A 21661-nucleotide genomic window follows, 5' to 3' on the forward strand; every position below is an offset into this window, starting at 1 on the left:
CTTAAACTAGGACCCATAGACCTCTGAAATCATCTCTCCATCATGCCCTCTTTGGGGGTTTTGTTCACGAATGCTTCAGTTGATGGTCTCAAGAGTAACTTGCAGTGGGACCAGTGGAAGAGCATTTTAGGTCCAGTGTGTTTGTTAAGAACAGCCCAATAGCATAATGCAAGGGGCACCTTGATATCTACCAGTGAATTACAGCTGGCCTGACCAGATCAGTGTACCCCAATTCACTATTGTTTAAAAAATCTGTATCTAAAAGCTGTAATGTAATATGTCCTAGAAAGCCCATAACTCATTATTAATATAATGTGGGTGAAAGCAGCTGATGCCAAGGTATGGACATAAATTGAAATTATAATTCTTAATTTAGTGAGACATAAGGAACTCAGTCTAAGGCATGTTTTCTGTGTGTGCAGTCTAAGGCCAACTGAGGACACAGAAGGGCTTCCTGCCTACTGAATCAAGGTAATTGAACTTGGAGAGAAATAAGCAAGGACAGAAAGCCATTTTAGGCATCCATCACTGGACAGATGCAGGAAGAGAGAGCTTTCAGAAGCTGAGATGGGTCCTTCATCCCAAGGATGGGGATGGAGTCCCTGGGAACTGGACTTTTGCATAAGGGGAGGCTAGCCCCTAAGATCTTTCACTAGGGAAGACAAGGAAAGCCAGCCTTTCTTTATATGTGAAGAGATCCTGGCCAAAGGTGTGGTCAGCCATTTTGAGTCACTTTGTTGACAACACATGGTAAAGATTTTTTTTACATTGAAATGAGACAGTAGTTTGTTAAATCTTAGCCATTAGACAGTGTTTTGTTTTGTTATCCTATCTACCTTTATTTCCTTGAGCTCATTCAGTTCACTCGTTTAATTCTTGCTCTTTTGTTAAAAAAATTGTTAGGTTCCAGTATAATAATAATTAATAATTTAGTGTTGTCTTTAAGTTGGAGTATTAACTCCAATTAGTAAGAAACTGATGGGTTTTGTTTCTTTACAGGAACAACCTTATTATTTCTCTCTGCTGCCCAGGAGAGGTCTTGGTGCTGTAGGGCACATGGTTTGGGGAAAAAAATTGGGGCTGGGAGTGTATTGGGGATTGTTGGGGGGGAAAAAGGGAATTAAAGGGAAGTATTAAAGGACCCTTGCTAATGATGGAAGTTCAGATTATCCTGTATTTAAGGTCTGTCAGATATGGTCTCAGTGAAACTGAAGAAGGATAAGATTAAAGGTGAATGAGAAGGACACTCAGTGGTTTGTAATCAAGGGCATGAAGCCCTGTCCCTCTAGCACTTACAGATATTATGGACTTGTGATGGGTTGGATCACAGAAATCTCCTTGGGAGCTGCCACCTGATGTGCCAGGACTACTTCTACCCTTGCTTTCCCTGCCAGCTCAGGACTCCAGCACCCTGTCTTGCTGACCCAGACACTCCCGTCTGCTCCAAAACAGACCCAGGGTCTGAATTACTTGCCCCAAAGCTGCAAGTTTACCTGAAAGCAGCTAACAGAAGTGCTCCTGTCTTTAACACCCAGAGGCCCAACTCCTAATGGAGTCTAAATCCAAATAAATCCATTTTACCCTGTATAAAGTTTATACAGGGTAAACTCATAAATTGTTCACCCTCTACAACACTGATATGCACAGCTGGTTGCCTCCCCCAGGTATTAATACATACTCTGAGCTAATTAATAAGTAAAAAGTGATTTTATTAACTACGGAAAGTAGGATTTTAGTGGTTCCAAGTAGTAATAGACAGAACAAAGTAAGTCATCAAGCAAAATAAAATGTGCAAATCTATGTCTAATCAAACTGAATACACATAAGATCCTCACCAGTTACAGACAGAAGTAGTCTGGGCACATTGGGTGGAAGCTCCCAAAGGGGGTTTCTGTGATCTAACCTGTCATTGGTGTGGTCAAGCAGGATCTCTGCACAGCTGATTGCGTTGAGATACTGGTAGTGATTTTAAGTGAGTTTTAAGTGTGGTGGCTGGAGAACAGACAAAATGGTTACTGGTTTGTTATTTTCTGTTTGCTTATTTCGGGTAAGGGAAGTAGGGGCAGAAAAGGAAGTGGAAGAAGGAAGATCAGAAGAAGCTAAAACTGAGGAGGGTGCAAATTTCCTAGAAAGGCTGAACACTTGGCACTGTGAAAGGCTCTGTTAACTAAGAATCCCCTGAGCTGAGTGCATCCCAGTTTCAGTGAACTGCAGGGGATGTGGCCCAGCAGAAGAAAGCAGGAAAATGACTACCAGTGAAGCATCTAACAAACTAAAACTGGCTAGACAGGAAGCAAAAGAGAAAGAAAATGAACATAAAAGACTGATAGAGAGGGAGGCGGCTGCCCACGAGAGCTATGGAGGCAGAAGAATCCAGGGTGGAGGCAGAGGCAGCTGCCCACAAGAGAGCTATGGAGGCAGAGATAGCAAGGGTGGAGGCAGAAAAAGCCAGGGAAGAGCTGCCCACAACAGAGCTAGGGAGGCCCAGAACCATCAACTGGCTGTAATGGAATTGAAGAGACCAAACCCTCCACCTGCTGGCTCCACTGCCCCAAAAATCTGTAAATGGGAGCAACTGTGTCCACTGTATGAGGAATCCAGCGATATTGCTGAATATTTCATCATCTTTGAGAGACTGCACCCTACATGCCATCCTTGAAGATCAAAAGATGACCACATTGATAGCAAAATTGACTGGAAGAGCTCTGGACATATTCAGTAAGATGCCTATTGATGTTGCTTCTAACTATGGTAAATTTAAGGATCTGTTTTTGAAACTGTTTCAGGTTACACCTGAAACCTACAGGGTTAAATTCAGGAGTCTTAAGAGGGGATCTGGATTGAGTAATGTGGCATATGCCAATGAAATGAGAGATTTGGTAGATAAGTGGGTGCAGGGGAAAGGCATTACAAGCTTTGAAGGGATGTGTGATCTGGTTACTCAAGAACAATTCCTGAATATGTGCAGTGATGATGTAAAACAGTATTTGTGGGACAAAAAGGTAAATGCAATGAGTGAATTAGCTGGATATGCCGACTCTTATGAGCAAGCACAAGCTGCAATCAAACATAAACCATTGGCAGAGGGGTACAGAGTTGGGGGGAAACAATTATCACTTTACACCTGGGAAGGAGGAGGCTGGATGGTCACCTCCCCATTCCCCTGTTACTTGGCCCAAATTTCCTGTACAAGCAGGGGATCCCAGAAGGTGCTTTCACTGCAATTCCCAAGGGCACCTGAGAAGCAACTGTCCGAAATTAATGGAGAGTAAACCTCTCTTGTCCCAGGTTAGCTCAGTTGCCCTTAGCCCTGAGTCCCCAGAGCACTCCTACCTCTTATCACACCAGCTTGGTGGATATGGGGCCTAGTGAAGTAGACAGGGAATATATCAAGGTTATCAAGACTGATGGTATGGAGTGTCTGGGGTGGAGGGATACAGTGGCTCTGTTCTCTCTGGTTGGACCAAGTGTGCTTCTAGATGCTAGTGTTCTGATGGGGCAGACAACCCACATTAAGGGGGTGGGGCCACAGAGGTTCCCTGTGCCCCTGTCTCAGGTTCATGTGGAGTGGGAAGGTATGGATAGTGATTTACTGGTGGGAATGCTCCAAGATATCCCTGTGGACATGTTTCTGGGAAATGATTTTTTTCAGCAAAATTAGGGCTGTTAGTGTGGTAACTCGCAGCATGAAGAAAAGCTGTGAGGGGCTCCTAGAGGGGGAGGCTGTTCCAGCTGATGACTGTAGGTCTGATGCACCTGAACAACTAACACATCCTGCCCCAGGAAACATGGGGTGGGTGACTGAGTCCCCAAAAATGGGGTGGGGACCTTGGAACCCACGGGGGAGGTGAGGGAGGATCCCATTGACACTACAGTGCAGAGAGGCAGGGTGCTTCCAAGTAGGAGAGTGGCAGAACCAAGCCTCTGCCCTGCTGAAGACAATAGGCTCCCGAGGCCAGGGGCAGAGAAGATGCAGTCAGTGCTCTGGGATGGGGATGTTGTCTCAAGGGATGTCTGTCAGGAATTTGCAGCTAAACAAAGGGTGGGTAGACCTCTCCCTTGAGAGTATATGAAAGTGTGTCTTGGAGGGAACTCCAGGAAGGGATGGGGGGGAGAAGTTTTTTGAAGAGGATAGGAAACTATAGGCAGGCCCCTGTAGGGAAAAACCGTGTCCCAGTTAAGCAGTTGGTTGTACCTAGCCAACACCGGGAGGAATTAGTGCTGGAAGCACATGACAGTCCCTTTGCTGGTCACTTGGGGGTACAGAGGACATATGACAGGCTGAGGAGGAATTTCTTCTGGCCAGGGATACAGAACAATGTGAGCAGGGGCTACTCCAGGCCCCAGCATGCCAAGCGTGTGCTTGGGGCAGCATGCCACGGTGGGCGCTCTGCCGGTCACCGGGAGGGCAGCAGGCAGGGCTCCGGTGGACCTCCCGCAGGCATGCCTGTGGAGGGTCCGCTGGTCCTGCAGCTTAGGTGGTATGCCTGCGGAAGGTCCACCGGAGCCGCGGGACCGGTGACTGGCAGAGTGCCCCCTGCGGCATGCCGCCATGCTTGGGGCGGCAAAATGTCTAGAGCTGCCCCTGGATGTGAGGGATTATTGTAGGACTTGTGCAGTATCTCAGGAGAGGAAGAAATCGGGGGGTGGGGGTCCCCAGATTGCTCCGCTGCATCGCCTGCCAGTCATCCAGAAGGCATTTCAAAGAGTGGCAATGGACATAGTGGGCCCTATGCCACGCCCCACACAGAGGGGGAACAAATATAATTTAGTGGTAGTAGACTTTGCCACTCGGTATCCTGAGGCAATCGTGCTGTCTAACATAGAAGCTGAAACAGTGGCAAGAGCCCTGCTCACCATATTCAGCAGAGTGGGCTTTCCTAAGGAGATTTTGTCTGATCGGGGGGACAAATTTTATGTCACAGTTGTTCAATGAGCTATGGTGTGTGGAGTGAAAGAGCTTAAGACTACCCCTTACTACCTCCAGGCCAATGAGCTGGTGGAAAGGTTCAATGGGACCCTAAAATCAGTGCTGGGGAAGTATGTCAAGAAAAGGGGCCACAGCTGGGACAAACTATTGCCATTCCTGCTGTATGCCTATGGGGAGTTACCTCAAGAGTCCATGGGCTTTTCTCCATTTGACCTTCTGTATGGAAGAAAAGTGAGGGGTCCCCTTGATCTCGTCAGGGATACCTGGGAAGGGTGCAATATGGTAAGGGAGGAATCCATGAATGAGTATGTCCAGAGTTCAGGAGGGAGCTGAAAGACTTGATGGAACTTGTCCAAAACAACTTCCAGAGCAGTCAGGCCAAGCAAAAGGCATGGTATGGTGGTAATACTTCTAAATGCACTTTTGACATAGGGGATTTGGTCATGAACTTTTTGGCAGGGCTGAGTACCAACATGCAAAACTCTTGGGAGGGCCCTTTGAAGTGGTGGAAGTGCCGAGTGAGGACACTTACAAAGTTAAAAAGCCCCTGGATGATGCTGTGCCCCAACTGGTGCATGTAAACAGACTCAAGGGTTATCACAGTAGAGTGGCTGGAGTAAACGTGATCTGTTGAGCCAAAGAGGAAACTGAGGCACACCCACTCACTGATCTGATAGCTGAATGCCAATATGGGTCAACCCTGGAAAGTATGGAAATCTGTAGTGAGCTGACACCAGTTGAAAGGGAGGAAGTGTTTTCAGTGCTGCAGAAATACAGCGAGGTATTTTCCAACAAACCAGGGAGGACACGCTTGCTGTCCCATAGAATCCTCATGAAAGGGGCTCAGCCTCCTCCTTCTTGGCCTTACAGGGCCATCGGCAAGGTGAAGGAGAAAATTCGGGCTGAGATACAAAGCATGTTGGATGGGGCGTGATTAAGAAATCTGACAATGCATGGGCTTCCCCTGGGGTCTTAGTCCCCAAAAGGGATGGCACAGTTAAATTTTGTGTGGACTATAGGAAACTCAATGCTGTCACTATAATAAATGCATGCTCCATGCCAAGAATTGATGATATGCTGGATATGCTAAGCCAAGCCAAGTACCTTTGATCTGACTGGCAGATCCCTTTGGAGGGGGAGGCACAACAAAAATCAGCTTTTATCACTGACATAGGGCTCTATAAATTTAGTGTTACCTTTTGGTCTGGTAAATGCTGGTGCAACCTTCCAGAGACTGGTCAACAGAGTGTTTAAATGGTTTGCAGAATTATGTGAGGGCGTACATAGATGATATTGCTGTATTCAGCAACACTGGGGTCACCACAAGGAGCACCTGGAAGTTATGCTATCAAAGCTCAAAGAAGCTGGGCTAACCGTGAAGCCCTCTAAGTGCAAGACAGGGGCAGCCAAAGTCCCTTATCTGGGACACTGCAGGGGGGGCCTAAAATATCCCCTGACCCTCTTAAGGTGGAAGCCATCGTAAAATGGCCTATACCCCAGACTAAAAGGCAAGTCCAATCCTTCATAGGCTTGGCAAACTATTACAGGAGGTTTGTGGAGGAGTTCAGTGACATTGTATCCCCAATCACGGACCTATGTAAAAAGCATCAACCTAATAAGATAATTTGGTCAGAGGCGTGCCAGAAAGGCTTCAACAAGTTAAAAGCACTCCTGTCTGCAGAGCCTGTGCTGGCCAGCTCTGACTCCGAAAAACCCTTTGAATTGTGTACTGTGCATCCGACACAGGATTGGGTGCTGCGCTGATGCAGATAGGGGGAGACAGCAAGAAGCATCCCATTGCCTTCCTAGGCAAAAAGCTGTCCCTTGCTGAACAGCATTACTCTGTCATGGAGAAAGAGTGCTATGCCATTGTGTGGTCAGTCAAACAACTAAGGAGGTTCAGGATTCTAACTGACCATTCACCTTTGGTATGGCTTCACCTGACTAAGGGCACAAACTCCAAGCTGCTACGCTGGAGCCTGGTCCTACAGGAATTTGACATGGAGATTGTGCATATTAAAGGAAAGGAGAACTGGGTAGCAGATGCCTTAGCCAGAAAAGAGGAATTTTAGATGTACTACCTCTGCCATGGACAGTGTCCAAGTCTCTGGCAGTAAGTTCAGGAGGAGGGTGTGACACTGTGCCTCATAATGCTTTATGGGAATGTGACCTAACTGGAATAGATTTTGTGCTGCTTGTGCCATGTAACATATCTCTGTAAAGGTTATGGGCTACTATATCTATTCATTCTATTTGTACACATACATCATTTTGTACTTGAGGTTAAGAATATTGGCTGTACGCTTGCTTGATTTCTAAGTAAGCTTTGTGAGGCATTTGATCAGCTTCTTTAGGAAGGAATTCACAAGGTTAAGTACACAATCAGGAAGCACTTGGGGAACAATGCATCTTGGAATGCTCCAATCCACATAAGTCTTCCTGGAGACATACAAGATACCATGTGGACAGTGGCTTCTGCCTGTAAAGACTGAGAGTCATGCATAGACATGTGACTTGCCCAGGTGACTCCAGAACCCCATCCTGGAGCTGGACTTTGCATAGGAGTGAGAAGAGGGGAACCCTCCATTTGGGCTTCAGCTGGCTAAAGAAGGAGCCTCTCCACCTCGCAGGATATTTGAAAGAAACTGGAACAAAGGACCATAACCACAGGGGGTGTGAGTGATTGCTGGACCCAGGCTAAAAGGAGATTAATCTGTAAAAGGGAGCATTCTGGAACTGGTGAGGATCTTATCTGTATTCAGTTTGATTAGACATAGATTTGTGCATTTTATTTTATTTTGCTTGGTGACTTACTTTGTTCTGTCTTTTACTACTTGGAACCACTTAAATCCTACTTTCTGTAGTTAATAAAATCACTTTTTACTTAATACATACTCTGAGTTAATTAATAATACCTTGGGGAGCAAACAACTGTGCATATATCTCTATCAGTGTTATAGAGGATGAACAATTTGAGTTGTCCCTGTATCAGCTTTACACAGGGTAAAATGGATTTATTTGGATTTAGACCCCATTGGGAGTTGGGCATCTAGGTGTTAAAGACAAGAACGCTTCTGTTAGCTGCTTTCAGATAAACCTGCAGCTTTGGGGCAAGTAATTAACGCCCTGGGTCTGTTTTGGAGCAGACGGGAGTGTCTGGCTCAGAAAGACAGGGTGCTGGAGTCCTGAGCTGGTAGGGAAAGCAGGAGTAGAAGTCGTCTTGGCACATCAGGTGGCTGCTCCCAAGGGGGTTTCTGTGATCCAACCCATCATAGGACTAACAGTCCATAAATCTATACTTTACAGCCGAAACGCCAGTCACAGAGGGAGGGTTGTGTCCGACTGATTGCCTCAGCTCTTGTGCGGTGGACGACCCGGACATTCTACTGTGCCTGGTGATGTGTACAGGAGGAACACAGATCAGATCGGCTGCTGGACCAGAATCCCTCAATCTCAGGTAAGTAGTGGTGAGTTGATGTGTTGCCCCTTAGAGACTGCTCACAATGACCGATGCAGACATGGGCTGCCACCATGATGGACAGTATCCTATAGCCTATGAGAGGAGCTTATATACTCTCATCTCCGAGCAGAATTGCGGGATCACGTGACCAATCTTTTCCAGCCTTACAGAAAAAGGGCGCCAAAAGTCGAACAAGAAGGGAGACCAACATGGCTCCCAAACAACTTTACAGAATTCAAAATGGTGATTGTGAACAATTTTTTAAAATACTGTAACACAATATACAGTTAGAATACATAACACAACAGTGTTGCCATACAGGGATCTTGCTGGTTGTAATAAATGCTGGTGGAAGCCAGAATGGGGTTATAAGGTTGTTCTGAACAGGGAGGGTGATAGTGTTCTTAACACTCAGGATAGGACAAGAAATAATGGGCTTAAATTGCAGCAAGGGAGACTTAGGTTAGACATTAGGAAAAACTTCTTAACATAAGGGTAAGGTAGGGTTGTTAAGCACTGGAAAAAAATACCTAAGGAAGTTGGGGAATCTCCATCACCAAAGATATTTTTAGAACAGGTTAGACAAACCAGGGATGATTTAGATAATACTTAGTCCTGCCCCAGTGCAGGGGATGGTCTAGATGACCTATCAAGGTCCCTTCCAATCCTACATTTCTCTGATTTTTGTGACTGAGAAAACAAAGCTTACAAAGTGGCATAACTGAGTTGAGTGAGCTCTGCAGATTGATTTGCAATCCTTGGTAGAAATATTCTTACTAAATACTTGAGCAACAATTATTTAAACTAGGGAAACCAGATTGCCAATTAGCAGGAAGAGACATCCAACTGTATTGTTTAGTTATGATAGCAATGTTAAAATAAACTTATTTCCTTGTGTGGCACAAAGCAGGGCCAGCTAAAATTTTTTGAATAGGTGGGTAACCTTACAGATACCAGGACTGATAGACTTCAGACCTGTCTGAAACAGGATTAAATTGAGTTGGAACTGCAAGAGTTCAGGGTACTTGACTATTTGACAGCAGCAAGGGTATTTGCCAAATTAGATCTTAAGAATTGTTCTTAATTCTCAACAGCTGCATGGTGGAAGTTCGGAGAATTCTGAGGGTACTGTTACAGAATTTCTGCAGGCTTTATACAGGATGTAGTTACTGGAATACCAAAACATTGAGTGCTGGCTGGTCTCTTCAAAGTAAATCTGAAATGTGCCGAAAGTCAGACTATTCTGGTAAAATGTCTAGAAGATACCACTACAAAGAAGTGGTTGCAAGGTAATCTAAAGAGCCGTGAACCTGATTTTGTCTTGTCAATTGTATAGAATAGAAATGATTACCTTTCTTTCCAAAGTAAAAATGTTAATATGAATTTAGTGTTCATGGGGTATTGGATTGACAGTCCTGAGGACCAAAGTTGTTTAAACAGAACAGAAAGTGGGATTTCAAGTTTAGTTTAATTGCCCTGACCATTTCCATCCTTGCTATGTGTGCTACTAACAAGGGTGCTAATTGTAATGGCTTTAGAGATGCCTGTTTACTGGGAATTAGAGTGAAACTTCTCCATTCATTCCATATAGGCTACTCAAGTGATAGTAATTTCCAGTTGTTTCTAGTGAAAGACACTCTGTATCCTGTTACCAATCCCCTGAACCAATCCCCCCAAGAATAGTTCTTCTACTATTAGCCTTTTTACTTATTAGCCTGTGTATTAAAGCACATATGAGTGATCACTCTTTGTATTCTTACCTGTTTACAACAATCCAACTACAACTGAGATTGCTGAGACTCAAGTTGTATTGGTATAATTAAAACAATACAGATAATGTTGTACAACCTCAGTAGTATAGATGCAGTTAAACCACTGAGTGCTTTAGCAATATAGCTGTATTCCTCCACAGGAAGGAAGATAAGCCATCCAAGTGTGACAGGTGCTATAGACACATGCAACATCTTTGAGAGTATTGTTTCAACTTTATTAAAGTTACCTGTAGCTCTGAGCCAGGGATTGCATGCCAGCTCCATGAGTTGCTAACTCCCTCCAGAACTAAAACCAGCACGTGTGTGGGTAATTACTACAGACCCTGGGACAGGTAAGCAACTCCGGAGAACTTCTGAATGCTAGGTGACCTGCATATACTGGTTCTGGCTGAGTTCCAGAAGATAGAGAGAGGCTTTTGATATACAGGCTCAGCTGAAATTGACTGAGAAGTACTTGATCTAAAAACTGACACAAACTGTTAAACAAGAGAGCAAACTCAGCTGTAAAGTTTGAAGGACTTTGGAATTTAACAGTGTTCTCCTGTGGAATTTGGGTGACATTTGGTAAGCTTAGCATTCATTTAGACAATTTATTTTGTTTTTTGGACTAAGGCATTAGAGAACTTATAAATGTGGTTGGCAGGCTCTTGAACTGCAGCTTAAATCCCTGGGTTGGATGGAGAGAGTTGTGTAAGGCTAAGATTTTGTCATGGATATTTTTAGTAAAAGTCGTGGTCAATGAAGAAAAAATGCACGAAAGCCTGTGACCTGTCCTGACTTTTACTAAAAATATCTGATAAAATGGGAAGGGGCAGGGTGGCTCAGAGCTCCAGGGTCCCCCTGTGCCCTCCCCGGCGGCAGAAGCTGCATGGGGAGGGGGTCCTCCTGCCCCGCTGTGGTGGGGATACCTGCTGCTGTGGAAGGTGGTGCAACCCTGTGGCTCCCAGCCGCAAGGTCTGAAGTCACTGAGGTCTGTAGAAGTAATGGATACTGTGACTTCTGCAACCTCGGTGACAAAATTGTAGCATTAGTCATGTGACATTTCCAATAGAGAGGAGATAGCTACAGGCCTGGTCTATTGAACAGATCATGGAGGGACAAAGGTGCAGTTATTTCCAAAATATTGACTACTGGTGTAAGGTACATTTATACAGTGTATGATTTTTATTTAAATCCCTAATGGAAATATTTATACTGGTATAAGATCTGTGTAGACCAGGCCTAAAACTATAGCCCACCAGACAAAGCAATTATTGCATTATAGACCATGTTAACTGAACATAACCTCATGTATTTAAAGATATCAATCCTTTCATTAAATCAGAATTATTGAGAGTTAAATGTAAATACAGACTCGGATGTGACTCAGACATACATATAAAAATTTATTGATTAAATACAAATTTAATTTATACTGCTACCATAATGTTGGAGACAAATTTGGACTTCCAGAATGTAAAAAATTTTTTGTACTATATTCACTATATATAAAAATCACAGAAAAACGTATTCTGTCACAAAGATGCTACTTTCACTGTGGATAATTTAACAAAACACTAACAGCCTGGAGCTTAGGAAAACCACTCTATATCATATTAATGCATCATAGTCCCTAATTGAATTTCAAGATAGCATAATCTTTCATATTAATTGCAACTGTAATTTAGGATTTTCACAGGAATTTTCCCTTTTTATTTCCCCTTTCTGCTGAATTACATCTTTGTAATCAATAGGGATTTTAGACTTTCTGTGAAAACTTTTGTGGGCACAGATATTGTCTAACAGTAAAGGAGATTTTTTTGCAAAACAGATTAGTTAATTTAAATTTATCAAGGGACTGAAATTTAAAGCGATTTTCTGAACTGGCAAAGCTACAATAATGTAAAAAGCCCTTAGATGGCACTATTGTTCTCAGTTTGCAGCTTCCAGCCATTTTTATCCTTATAGCAAACATGATACCACTTATAAATTTCCTGATTTAGTATTTGGAGTTACAAAATAAAATACAAGGATTATTCAATTAAACAGATGTTTATTTAAAAAGTCTGAAATGTAATGGCTGTCATGCATTTAATTAAAGTGGTAAAAATTATTAATAGGCCAATATAGCCAAATCTTCACACACCCTTTTTTCATTTGGAAAAATCTATAAATTCACTATTGGTTCAAAAATATTTGTATCAAAGCTTTAGAAAACTGACATATTTAAAGGGTTGTCTACACAGCAAGGTAATGTGAGCTATGGGGGTGTGTGAGATATGCCCATGTTAATGTGCTTTAGAAATCAATGTCTCCATGTAGACCCTGCTGGTGCATGGTAAAGGTTCACTAGTATGGTTTAATGTAGCAGTTTGAAACAGCACTGCATTAAAGAGCACCAGTAATGTCTACGCAGACCAACTAATGCACAGCACATAAGGGATGTGATTTCTGAAGTGTACTATGGAGCCCATTATCCCCCATGTAGACAAGCCCAAAGTCAATAGTAAGTAAACATTGCACACTAATACCTTATCTTCCTCCTCAATGATTTAGGTATCTCATTTGGAGGAATTAAGTTGAGTAAGTGTCGTTTTTTATAAAGTTCTTATTTTTACTAGTTCTACTGTTAAAAAATATTTACAGGCGGTTTACCAATTGCATTGGCACACAGCCATGGTGAGAAAAGTCCATTTTGCTTAAACTTTTGACATGGCACCCATACTGTAAAGCAACACTACATATATATATATATTTTTCTTCAATTGAAAGGGAAGAAGACTTTTCCAAAAGAGTACATACAGGTTTATCATTAAGTGGAATTAGAATTTACTTTTTGGGCACATAAAATAAAAATGTCCTTTTCATCCATGAACTAAAAAGGCAAGTTTTGATTCTAATGTCCATTGTATTTTATCAGGGTTTTTATATTAGTCCATTACTATAGTATCTGAGCATCCTTTCTATAAGCCCAGGGGAAAGCAGCATCGTAGGATGAGAGATAGTAGTAGAGAGGCCTGTATTAGACTTCAACATTAAATCAAGATATTAAAGATGGAACTTGCTAAAAAGATCTCCCTAGTCTCCAAACTTTAAATGATCAATGCTGAATCAACACCTTGATGCTCTGACTTTTACCCTATGCTGTACTTTTCTGATGGGAAGAGATTCTGAAAAGCCTGGCTTTTTTTATTTGCCACCTGCACCTATTAATCCTCAGATATAGTACACACACACTTTATTCAGTTGCCTTGTTCGTCAGAGAATACAAAGAGAGGCCAGTTGCTCATGTGGGAAATAGGATGCCATTGAACACGTATAGAACAAACTGCAGCATAATGAAGATTAAATGTTTCGTTTGTTTTTTTACAGTACACATCAGCCCAGAATGGGAGCTGGATTAACAATTAACTTGTTTTAATATGGAGCTATTGTCAAACATTCTGGAAAGCGTTGGTTTCCAGAATGCGGTATTCTTATCTGGAAATATGTATAATATCAGACTTATTTAGTCTATGTAATTTAACTTGTATACTTTTGCATTGTTTTTGTTAAAAAAAACAAAACAAAAAACTTTGTGCCTTTCAGGATAATTTCTCTTGGTGTCTGCTGCTTTATGCCTTGACAGATGATTTATAATGCTACATCTTAGGTTAGTTAGGTGATTTATAGAAAATAACTTTTTCAGTGGATACCTCAATTAGTTGTTCTCACTCATAGACATAAGGCTGTGAAGTATTCTTATTAAAATGAACTATTTAACTGAAAGAAACAAAACAAGAATGGCAGCCGGGGTGAAAGGTGCTGGGGGTTTATAGAACGGATAGGTAAGCTTCTTTTGCTAATTTCAAACACTGTCAGGTTTGAATGTTAAGCTGAAATGGGAATGGAATTGGGTTTGTTTCTGTGTAAGGGAAACGAAAATTGACAAGGAAAAAATATCTTAAAAAAAAAAAAGGCAAGCAGACTGACAGACAAACCTAGAGACTGGATCAGGGTGTGAATATGAGAGTCTCTAATAGGAAAACACTCTCCCTGGGGCACTAGCTTGAACCAACCGCAGGGTGAGGGTTTTTTGTTTTTAAATGTTAGTGATTTTTCATCTATTCCCTGGCACACAGAGCAGGTTTCCCTTTAACTAGAAAAATGTGTTGGGGGCTGACAGGCGTAATCACTGTTCAGTAAAAAAGATTGAGTTCATTCTAGTTTTATGAACTCTACAAGTACAAAAACCTTGAACTTCACATGTTCACTCAGCCCTTTCAAAGATGGAGAAACTATTAAGTGAGTGAAGTTTTCTTAGCCTTTTGATCCTCCTGCTTGTTAGACTTTGGTATCCCCTATATGAAATGACAAACTCTACAAAGTGTCGATCCTTTATCCTCTCAATCCTAAAACAACTGCTTTTTATTGCTAATGAGGATATTAACTCAAGCAGTAGTGAAATCTGAAAATCAAAAATGTGGTATATATATATTTAAAATAATACTTAAATCTGCAAAATAAATGCATTTCTAAAAAGCCTATTAAACAATCTTAATTTATGCAAATTGTATGCAGCATAAATGAATACCAGATCAGGTCAACTACTAGAATGCAGTTCACTTAATTTGTAAGATATTGTACCACATTTAATTTCCCTACCTGGAAACTATTAAAAATCCTGTGGAAATTCTGTTTGCTAGCTCATGTGGAACATTCACAAAGTATGCCTAAGTTTTGTTGTCACAGCAAATGTTGGTGTTTCTGGAAATTATTATATATGATGTGGTTCTCTTTCTAGAGACTATAGTGCAAATCATATTTGATAGTCAAAGTAATAACTCAAGTGACAAAAAAGATGGTAGTTCTTTGTCTGCTGAAGTATAATGTGCCTTTGTGCTAAGATAAGCATTTGCTTCCATATGCCTAGTGAGCAGAACTGAGCTCCATCCTTATGATGCCTATAGAACTTGAACAAAGTTCTTGGGAAATATTCCAGATTTGCCTTGTACTTCTCCACTCATCCAGTCTTCATCTACAGGTTCCAACTCTGTTATCATATCACCTGCCTGTAAGAAAATGAGCAATGATGAATCTTTTCTGCTCATATATAGCTTGATATGGGATTAGAGGGAGAAGCAGTAACAAATTCACCTTCATAAAACTTAGATTTATATAGAGAACAATAAAATATTGGCATCTGTTGCTAACTTTACATTTATACAAAATAAAACATCTTCACAGACTTGGGAGACACCTATCTCAGAATATCTCACAGTCAGGGCTCTGTTCTGAGAAATGGGACGTACTGGTTCAAATTCATGCTCCAAATCAGGCAGGCCTCTGAGCATGTCTATCACACTGGGCCCCTTAGGCAAAATAAGTGGGGCAATGCCTAACTGGCAGATCCCACCAGGACTTAGGCATGAGCTAGGTGCCTGGACTGAAGCAGCTGTGTACCTGGCTAGCAGTGGATTTTTAGGCATCTAAAGAACTTTATCACTGGAAACTTAGGTTCCTGGAAACAAGGTCATAGCAGCTGAGCAGGGATTTTGAAAATCTAATTTTTTTGAGTCAGGTACCTAAAGTTACAGTTAAGTGCCTACATTTCTTTTTGGATCTAGCTCTTTGAGTTTTGGTGTGTATATATAACAGTATATGCTGATGAACCACTTAAACTTCTTTGATGTCATGGAACAGGGAAATATATTCTCTTAACTGTTGTTTTTTTTTCTTCTAGTAAGCACAATTCCTTTTCAGCTCTTTGCTACAAGCTAAGTGTCAGACCCCTATTGTTCTGGTTATCCACCCCTGACACTCACTCCTCGAGGTTTTCCTCATTATGGTTCCCAAAAGTGTGGCACAATGGTCTGAAGAGTTTAACAGGTTGTATGAAGTGGACTAGAATTAGTACTGTCTGATCTACTTATTCTTTGTTCCTATTTTTATCATGCTGTGTCCCATGCTTATTCTCCCATAGTCTTGTCCTTTCTTCCAGTACATTGGTTCTGCTTTTAGTCTAGAATACTCTGCTCCTGTAGTTTCCCAAGAACATAAAACTCAAGTGCTCACATAGGATCTTCTTTAGGCACAGTAAAAGGTAGTATTTTTGAGATTACTAGTCATCTGATCTTGCTTTGAATGTCTATGCAGGTCTTACCAATTTAAGTTTCAAGTTCCCTCACTATCTAGGTCATTGGTTCTGATATACTATAGACCCACTGCTTCTTGGTAACATCCTTTAGCTCTTCAAATAGTCGGTCAGAAAATCAAATGTGACTTTGAATACCCAGCAAGCAGTATGCCAACTGCATGCTGTGCTGTGAAAACATCTCAGGAAACCCAAATACACACTGTACTAAATGTACTTTAAAGAGCCCACCATCATTGGGTGTAGGTGCTGTTGCTACTACTGTTACATTCCTATATTTCATCCTGTCTTCTGCTTCCTAGGCACAGTGAGAAATTCTATGGTGCCCTATTCGATCAGATCTTTAATTTTTGATACAACTGAAAATGAATGCATCTGGTCAGAAAACTTCATTTTACCTTTTTTCTAAGAAGTGCAACAAAGTCACTTTGACAAATTGAGCCTGTTAAACTACTCTCTGACTTTGGAAATAAATAAAATATCTTGAAAAAACAGCTGTACTCTGACAGAAGTCACAGTAAAGTTATAGAAAAGCCAAAAACATCCACATTAACAGAGGCACAGACAAACATTTGGGACTTCTGATAGTTGCAACTATTTATATTTACCACACATCAAAAAGTTAACGTTTTGGAAAGATCCCCAGTAAATAGACAAAGATCCAGGAGCAAATCCTAGTCTGCAATATACCCTCATGATGTCAGGTACCCTGCTGGGATGTACCATAAAATAGCCCTTTTGTAGCATGCAGATTTTCAACTTTTCCCTTTGGAAACAGACACGTTGTGGTCAGTCCATGTACTGCAAGTGTTCTGAAACAATTGATTCATTCAGTAAATAACCACTTGGCTGCTGAGTCTCAGATTCATCTAATATTAGTGATCTTACTGGAATGTTGATGAAGAGTACCTGGATGTGGGCTTTCCTAGTACTTGCTACAATTATATTTGCACTGTTAGCAGAGGTGGATATGCTAGCTCTAAGCACTACAGAGGCTGAGTAGATGTTTGAGATGAGGCTATTGTAAACTGCTGCTTTATTGACCTTATAACTTTCAAATCTGAATGTGGTAACTCTGGCCAGGCAGCCTGGGATCAACGTAACCAGCCAAAGGAGGATCAGCCCACTGCAAAGTGAATCTTCCTGGGGTATAGATTAATTGTAACCGCTCCTTTGCCAACCACCCTACTGCTACCACTGAAGCATGGCTGGCATGGATGAGGCTTCACTATTCCTTCATGGATTCACAGAGCTGTTGTTTCAACCCCTTGGGGCTGGTTGATAACCTGCTCTGATTTATGCCATGGAACTGGACTGACACAGGGCAGCAGATTTCAAAGGTGAGTGTTATGCCATCTTTGTGCCCCTTTCACTCCCCCACTCTCAGTCCCAGGATTTGGCCTTATTTCCAGTTTACCTTTTCTAGCTGTGTTTCTAAGGTAGATGAGGTCCAGCTCAATTGGTCTGCTCCATACAATCTGCTTTCTCAATAGGGTGCTGTTCTATTTCTTTCAAAGTTTGTGAGCTAACAGCAATGACTAAGATATTTACCTTGAAGGAGAGCTCATCCTCATTTTCTCCCTGGAAGTCATATAAAGCCTTGGCTTTTCCTTTCCTGCATCCTGGAGACTGTGCTGTCTTTACTCCAGCTGTGTAACAATCGACAACACAAGTGATTAAAAATTGTTTTTATATTTTAACAAATATTTTGTAAAGAGAATTAAGATAACAGTTTTCAGTGCTTGGATTCTCTCTCTCCCTACATTCACAGAGTGCATTATTAGTACATAGTGTGGAACACAACTGCAATAAATCCTACATATTGCATGGGTCACAATATAATAAAATAAGATAATTATGCTGAGAAATGAACTTCTACCACTATAAAAACTAAACAACTTTCAGCTGAAATCTGCCGTTGATATTCCTTACAGATTGATTGTTTCCTCTGCAGTAGAAATGAGTTCATTTTATAGGAAGGGGATTTCAGAGTTTGAGTCAAGAGCTTGTCCCACTGCTGACCTACCCAACCCTTTTCATTAACTGAAGTTTTACAGGGAGGAGTTGGACTTTTCTCTTCCTAACTGGAAAATGTAATGCAGGGATATTCAGTAGGAAGACAGCAGGCCAAATCTGGACTTCCAGATGCTTTTGAATGGACCCTGAAATCTTTTTATTATAAGTGTTGTTTTTTATTTTTTCTGGAGCCTGGACTTTGACAAAAAATAATTGACTACCCTGATGTAACGTATACAATAATGGAGCAGTAGGTAACAGTATCAAACTCTGAAACGGACTATGTAAAGCCACCTTACTTTCTGTATATTCTGAATCACAGGTATTTAATTGAGTGGGAAAAAACCTAAAATTTTACTGCTTTTGGCTACTGTTAGCCATAGAGAACTAATTCCATTCTTAGAGTGAACTAGACTGGTTTCCTGCTCACGTTTCTTCAATTAAACAGAATAGAGTAAGTTAGTTTTTTGAACAGGGCCATCAGTGCAAGTCCACTGTCCACAAATTATGGGCCAAATCTTCAGTGGAACTACACTGTTTCATACCAGCTGCCAACTTGACTCAGTGCCTTCAGTTACATCTGTGAAACCCCACTGAAGGCTATAGCATTGGACAGCTGTAACTGTAGATTTAATTTGAAGACAATGGTTTTACCTCAGTGAAAGCCCAGGCCAGAACTAACCTGGCTTTCCTCTCGGATGTTAGTATTACTTTAGAGTACAGGGAACACTAAACATTCCAAGCAGTAATTAAACCTGGATATTGTTTACTGATGCAAAGATCAGCTTCAAATGCAAACTAAATTAGAGCAAAGTTCTCATCTCTAATGGTGTCTACTCAGCTGTAGTGATTGACTCTGTGCCATTATTTGGAAAATGTTGGTTCAAGGTCTAGTTTGATCTCTAGGCAATGGCATGTCACTGTAGTATTGCTTAGTGTTACAGATATACCTAGCTAATTACATCACTCTAGGAACTAGAGCACCAATCATCATTATGAGCACAGGGATTTGGCTTAAAAAATGAGAATTTATCTTCCACTAGAAATACTGTACTTGAGCAGGTCTGAACAAAAACTGCCGGGAAAATGCCTTCGCTATCATCCAGTCTCCCTCTGCACCACTCTGAGTCCACATGCTCCAATATCTGGATGTAGTCTCCCTTTTTAAAGGATAAATCTTCATTGGTTTCTGCTGTAAAATCATGAAGCGCTTCACACCACTCTCCAGAATGTCTATCAGTCTGTCAAAGTAAACAAACACAAGATCTGTTTGCAGGAAATGTCAAGTTTATTTTAAAACAGAGACTTGGGTGGAGTAGTAGATTTAGACAGGAAAGGTAACCCACATGAATACGATCTATTTTTTTTCCATAATATTATATTTGCTTAATTGGTTTAACACACAGAGTATCAAAGTTAAGAGGGCGGGTGGAGGTTATAACAATCGTGACTTGCAAAGTCTACAGAGGATGTTGTGAATCCACAGACTTGGTTTACGATGCTTGTAGAGGTGCACAATCCTTTTCTTAGTACAGTGCTTTGAAAGGAAGAGAGTCAAGCAAATTTTGAATATGATCTTTCGTGTGCGCATGTTTTACTTTTGTAATTTCTCCCTGTTAGACATCTCTTAGAGGCCTGAAAAGGAGATTTTGAAAATTATTGTTTTGTCCCCCTGGTCACTTCTTATTAACTCCGGAAAGTGTCACTCTGCCACAGAAGCTGGTTTTCAAGGAGGCTCTGCTGAATGAAAATGAACACAGGAAAGAGAAGGGGTAATTTGTACCAAAGCCACACAATCAACTGGCTCAACTGAATTTAAGTCTCATGATCTCCCTGACCCCTACTCTTTTGTTTTAACTCAGAGTTAGGAAATGCATGGCTCGTATAATGTATTGATAGGACCTGCCTGGCATATTCAGGTTGTCCATAATCTAAGTTTTCATAAATTAATTAAATTCTCTCTGCAGCTATGAGGACTGGAACCTTCCAGCTGGGAACAGTATATAAGTGATTCAGCGCAAACTGCTCAATCCCTTATTACTCTGATTGAAGTGTCATCTTTAAAGGCCAATGACAAAACTTTCCTTCCACCATTAGCTATGTAATCACGGATCATTTTTTTCATCTAGGGGATAAATGAGAGTAGAGTCCACTGAGTTGGGAACTAGGAGTTGCTATAGAGAAGGAAATGTGGAAGAAAGAACAGAGAAGACTCACAAAGGTAGGGAAAGAAGCAGGGCCGGCTCCAGGCATCAGCTCAGCAAGCAGGTGCTTGGGGCGGCCAAGGGGAAGGGGCGGCAAGTCGGGCTCTTCCGCGGCAATTCGGCGGCGGGTCCCTCAGTCCCTCTCGGAGGGAAGGACCTGCCATCGAAGAAGAAAGTGGCACGGTGGAGCTGCTGCCAATCACGATTGTGGCTTTTTTTTTTTTTTTTTCCCCTGCTGCTTGGGGTGGCAAAAACCCTGGAGCTGGCCCTGGAAAGAAGATAAAAGGCAGGAATAGCAGCTGACTTTCTTACTGAATGATGAATGTTACAGGAAGGCACTGAACCAGTAAGAGCTAACTTTAGATATTACATACAGCCCATATACCATATCGCTGTCCGAACTACTGGTGAAAGCAGCAGATATTCCACTGTGAATTGTTGAGGCGTAGAGTGCTGAATGTATAAGCAGGCCCACAGACCTTAATTAAGCAAAGAATTAATCCCTTCCCGCAAATGAATCTGACACTCCTGTGTTAACCATTATACCATATGTGCTCTATACAGTTGTAGATTAGCATAACATTTCAATGATCATCCAATTTAAGAAACTTTCACGTGGGTTACTCCTGTCTCATACTGTCTGCCTCCCCTTTTAACATATTTAGAGGTGGGATAACAAACAAAAGACACTATCTAATGCCCATTACAAATTTAAAAGCAGACTAAACTAAACTACAGTAGCTCAACAAATCACAAGAGACTAAACAATAGAAATTGCCTAAACAAAGGAAATAAGAGTAAGAACAATGTCTGATGACTTCCTGCTAACTGAATGATTTCATCAATTGCAATTTAGGTTTTTATGAGTAATTATTTACACAATGCACTGAGAATAAGATGCTTAATAATGCCTACTAATTTCGATGAAAGTTATGTAGCTGATCTCCCTATGCATCACTATGAAAATTTATCTTATGCAATTTACTCTTGTTAATTTGGCTTCAGTGTATTGAATTCCAGTAGCCTACCTGAGAAAGACAAGCAGAACTCTCCGTCTTGTTCTTCAGTGGTGCTCCTACACCTACATAATAAAGTATAAACAGTTCAAATATTTGCTCTTGCTCTTCAGAATTTCATGTGATGTGAGTTCAACATGTTGGCGAGGAA

At 41.4% G+C, this 21661-nt stretch overlaps 1 protein-coding gene and 1 long non-coding RNA gene across 11 annotated transcripts in view; one reads left to right on the top strand and one right to left on the bottom strand.

Annotated features, from left to right (window-relative positions):
• Positions 1 to 1679: 1679 nt before the first annotated feature.
• Positions 1680 to 21661, top strand: part of LOC127047869 (uncharacterized) — a 33311-nt gene continuing 13329 nt past the window's right edge. The window contains exons 1-3 of one of the 3 annotated variants that reach the window (XR_007773494.1): positions 1680 to 7669; positions 8237 to 8387; positions 9485 to 10885. This is a non-coding gene — a long non-coding RNA (uncharacterized LOC127047869). Of the gene's footprint in view, positions 7670 to 8236; positions 8388 to 9484; positions 10886 to 21661 lie in introns of those variants that run through there. The other 2 variants (XR_007773496.1, XR_007773495.1) reach the window with 2 other exon arrangements.
• Positions 14116 to 21661, bottom strand: part of SH3D19 (SH3 domain containing 19) — a 169272-nt gene continuing 161726 nt past the window's right edge. For 7 of the 8 annotated variants that reach the window (XM_050946256.1, XM_050946252.1, XM_050946251.1 and 4 more), the window contains 4 exons: positions 21523 to 21575; positions 19345 to 19531; positions 17826 to 17923; positions 14116 to 15192 (listed from right to left, as the gene is read on the bottom strand). In XM_050946256.1, coding sequence (XP_050802213.1) covers positions 15085 to 15192; positions 17826 to 17923; positions 19345 to 19531; positions 21523 to 21575 — 446 coding nt within the window. In that variant the 3' untranslated portion in view covers positions 14116 to 15084. The other variant, XR_007773446.1, reaches the window with a different exon arrangement.

The sequence above is a fragment of the Gopherus flavomarginatus genome, chromosome 3, assembly GCF_025201925.1.
Source record: "Gopherus flavomarginatus isolate rGopFla2 chromosome 3, rGopFla2.mat.asm, whole genome shotgun sequence".
Lineage (NCBI taxonomy): Eukaryota > Metazoa > Chordata > Testudines > Testudinidae > Gopherus > Gopherus flavomarginatus.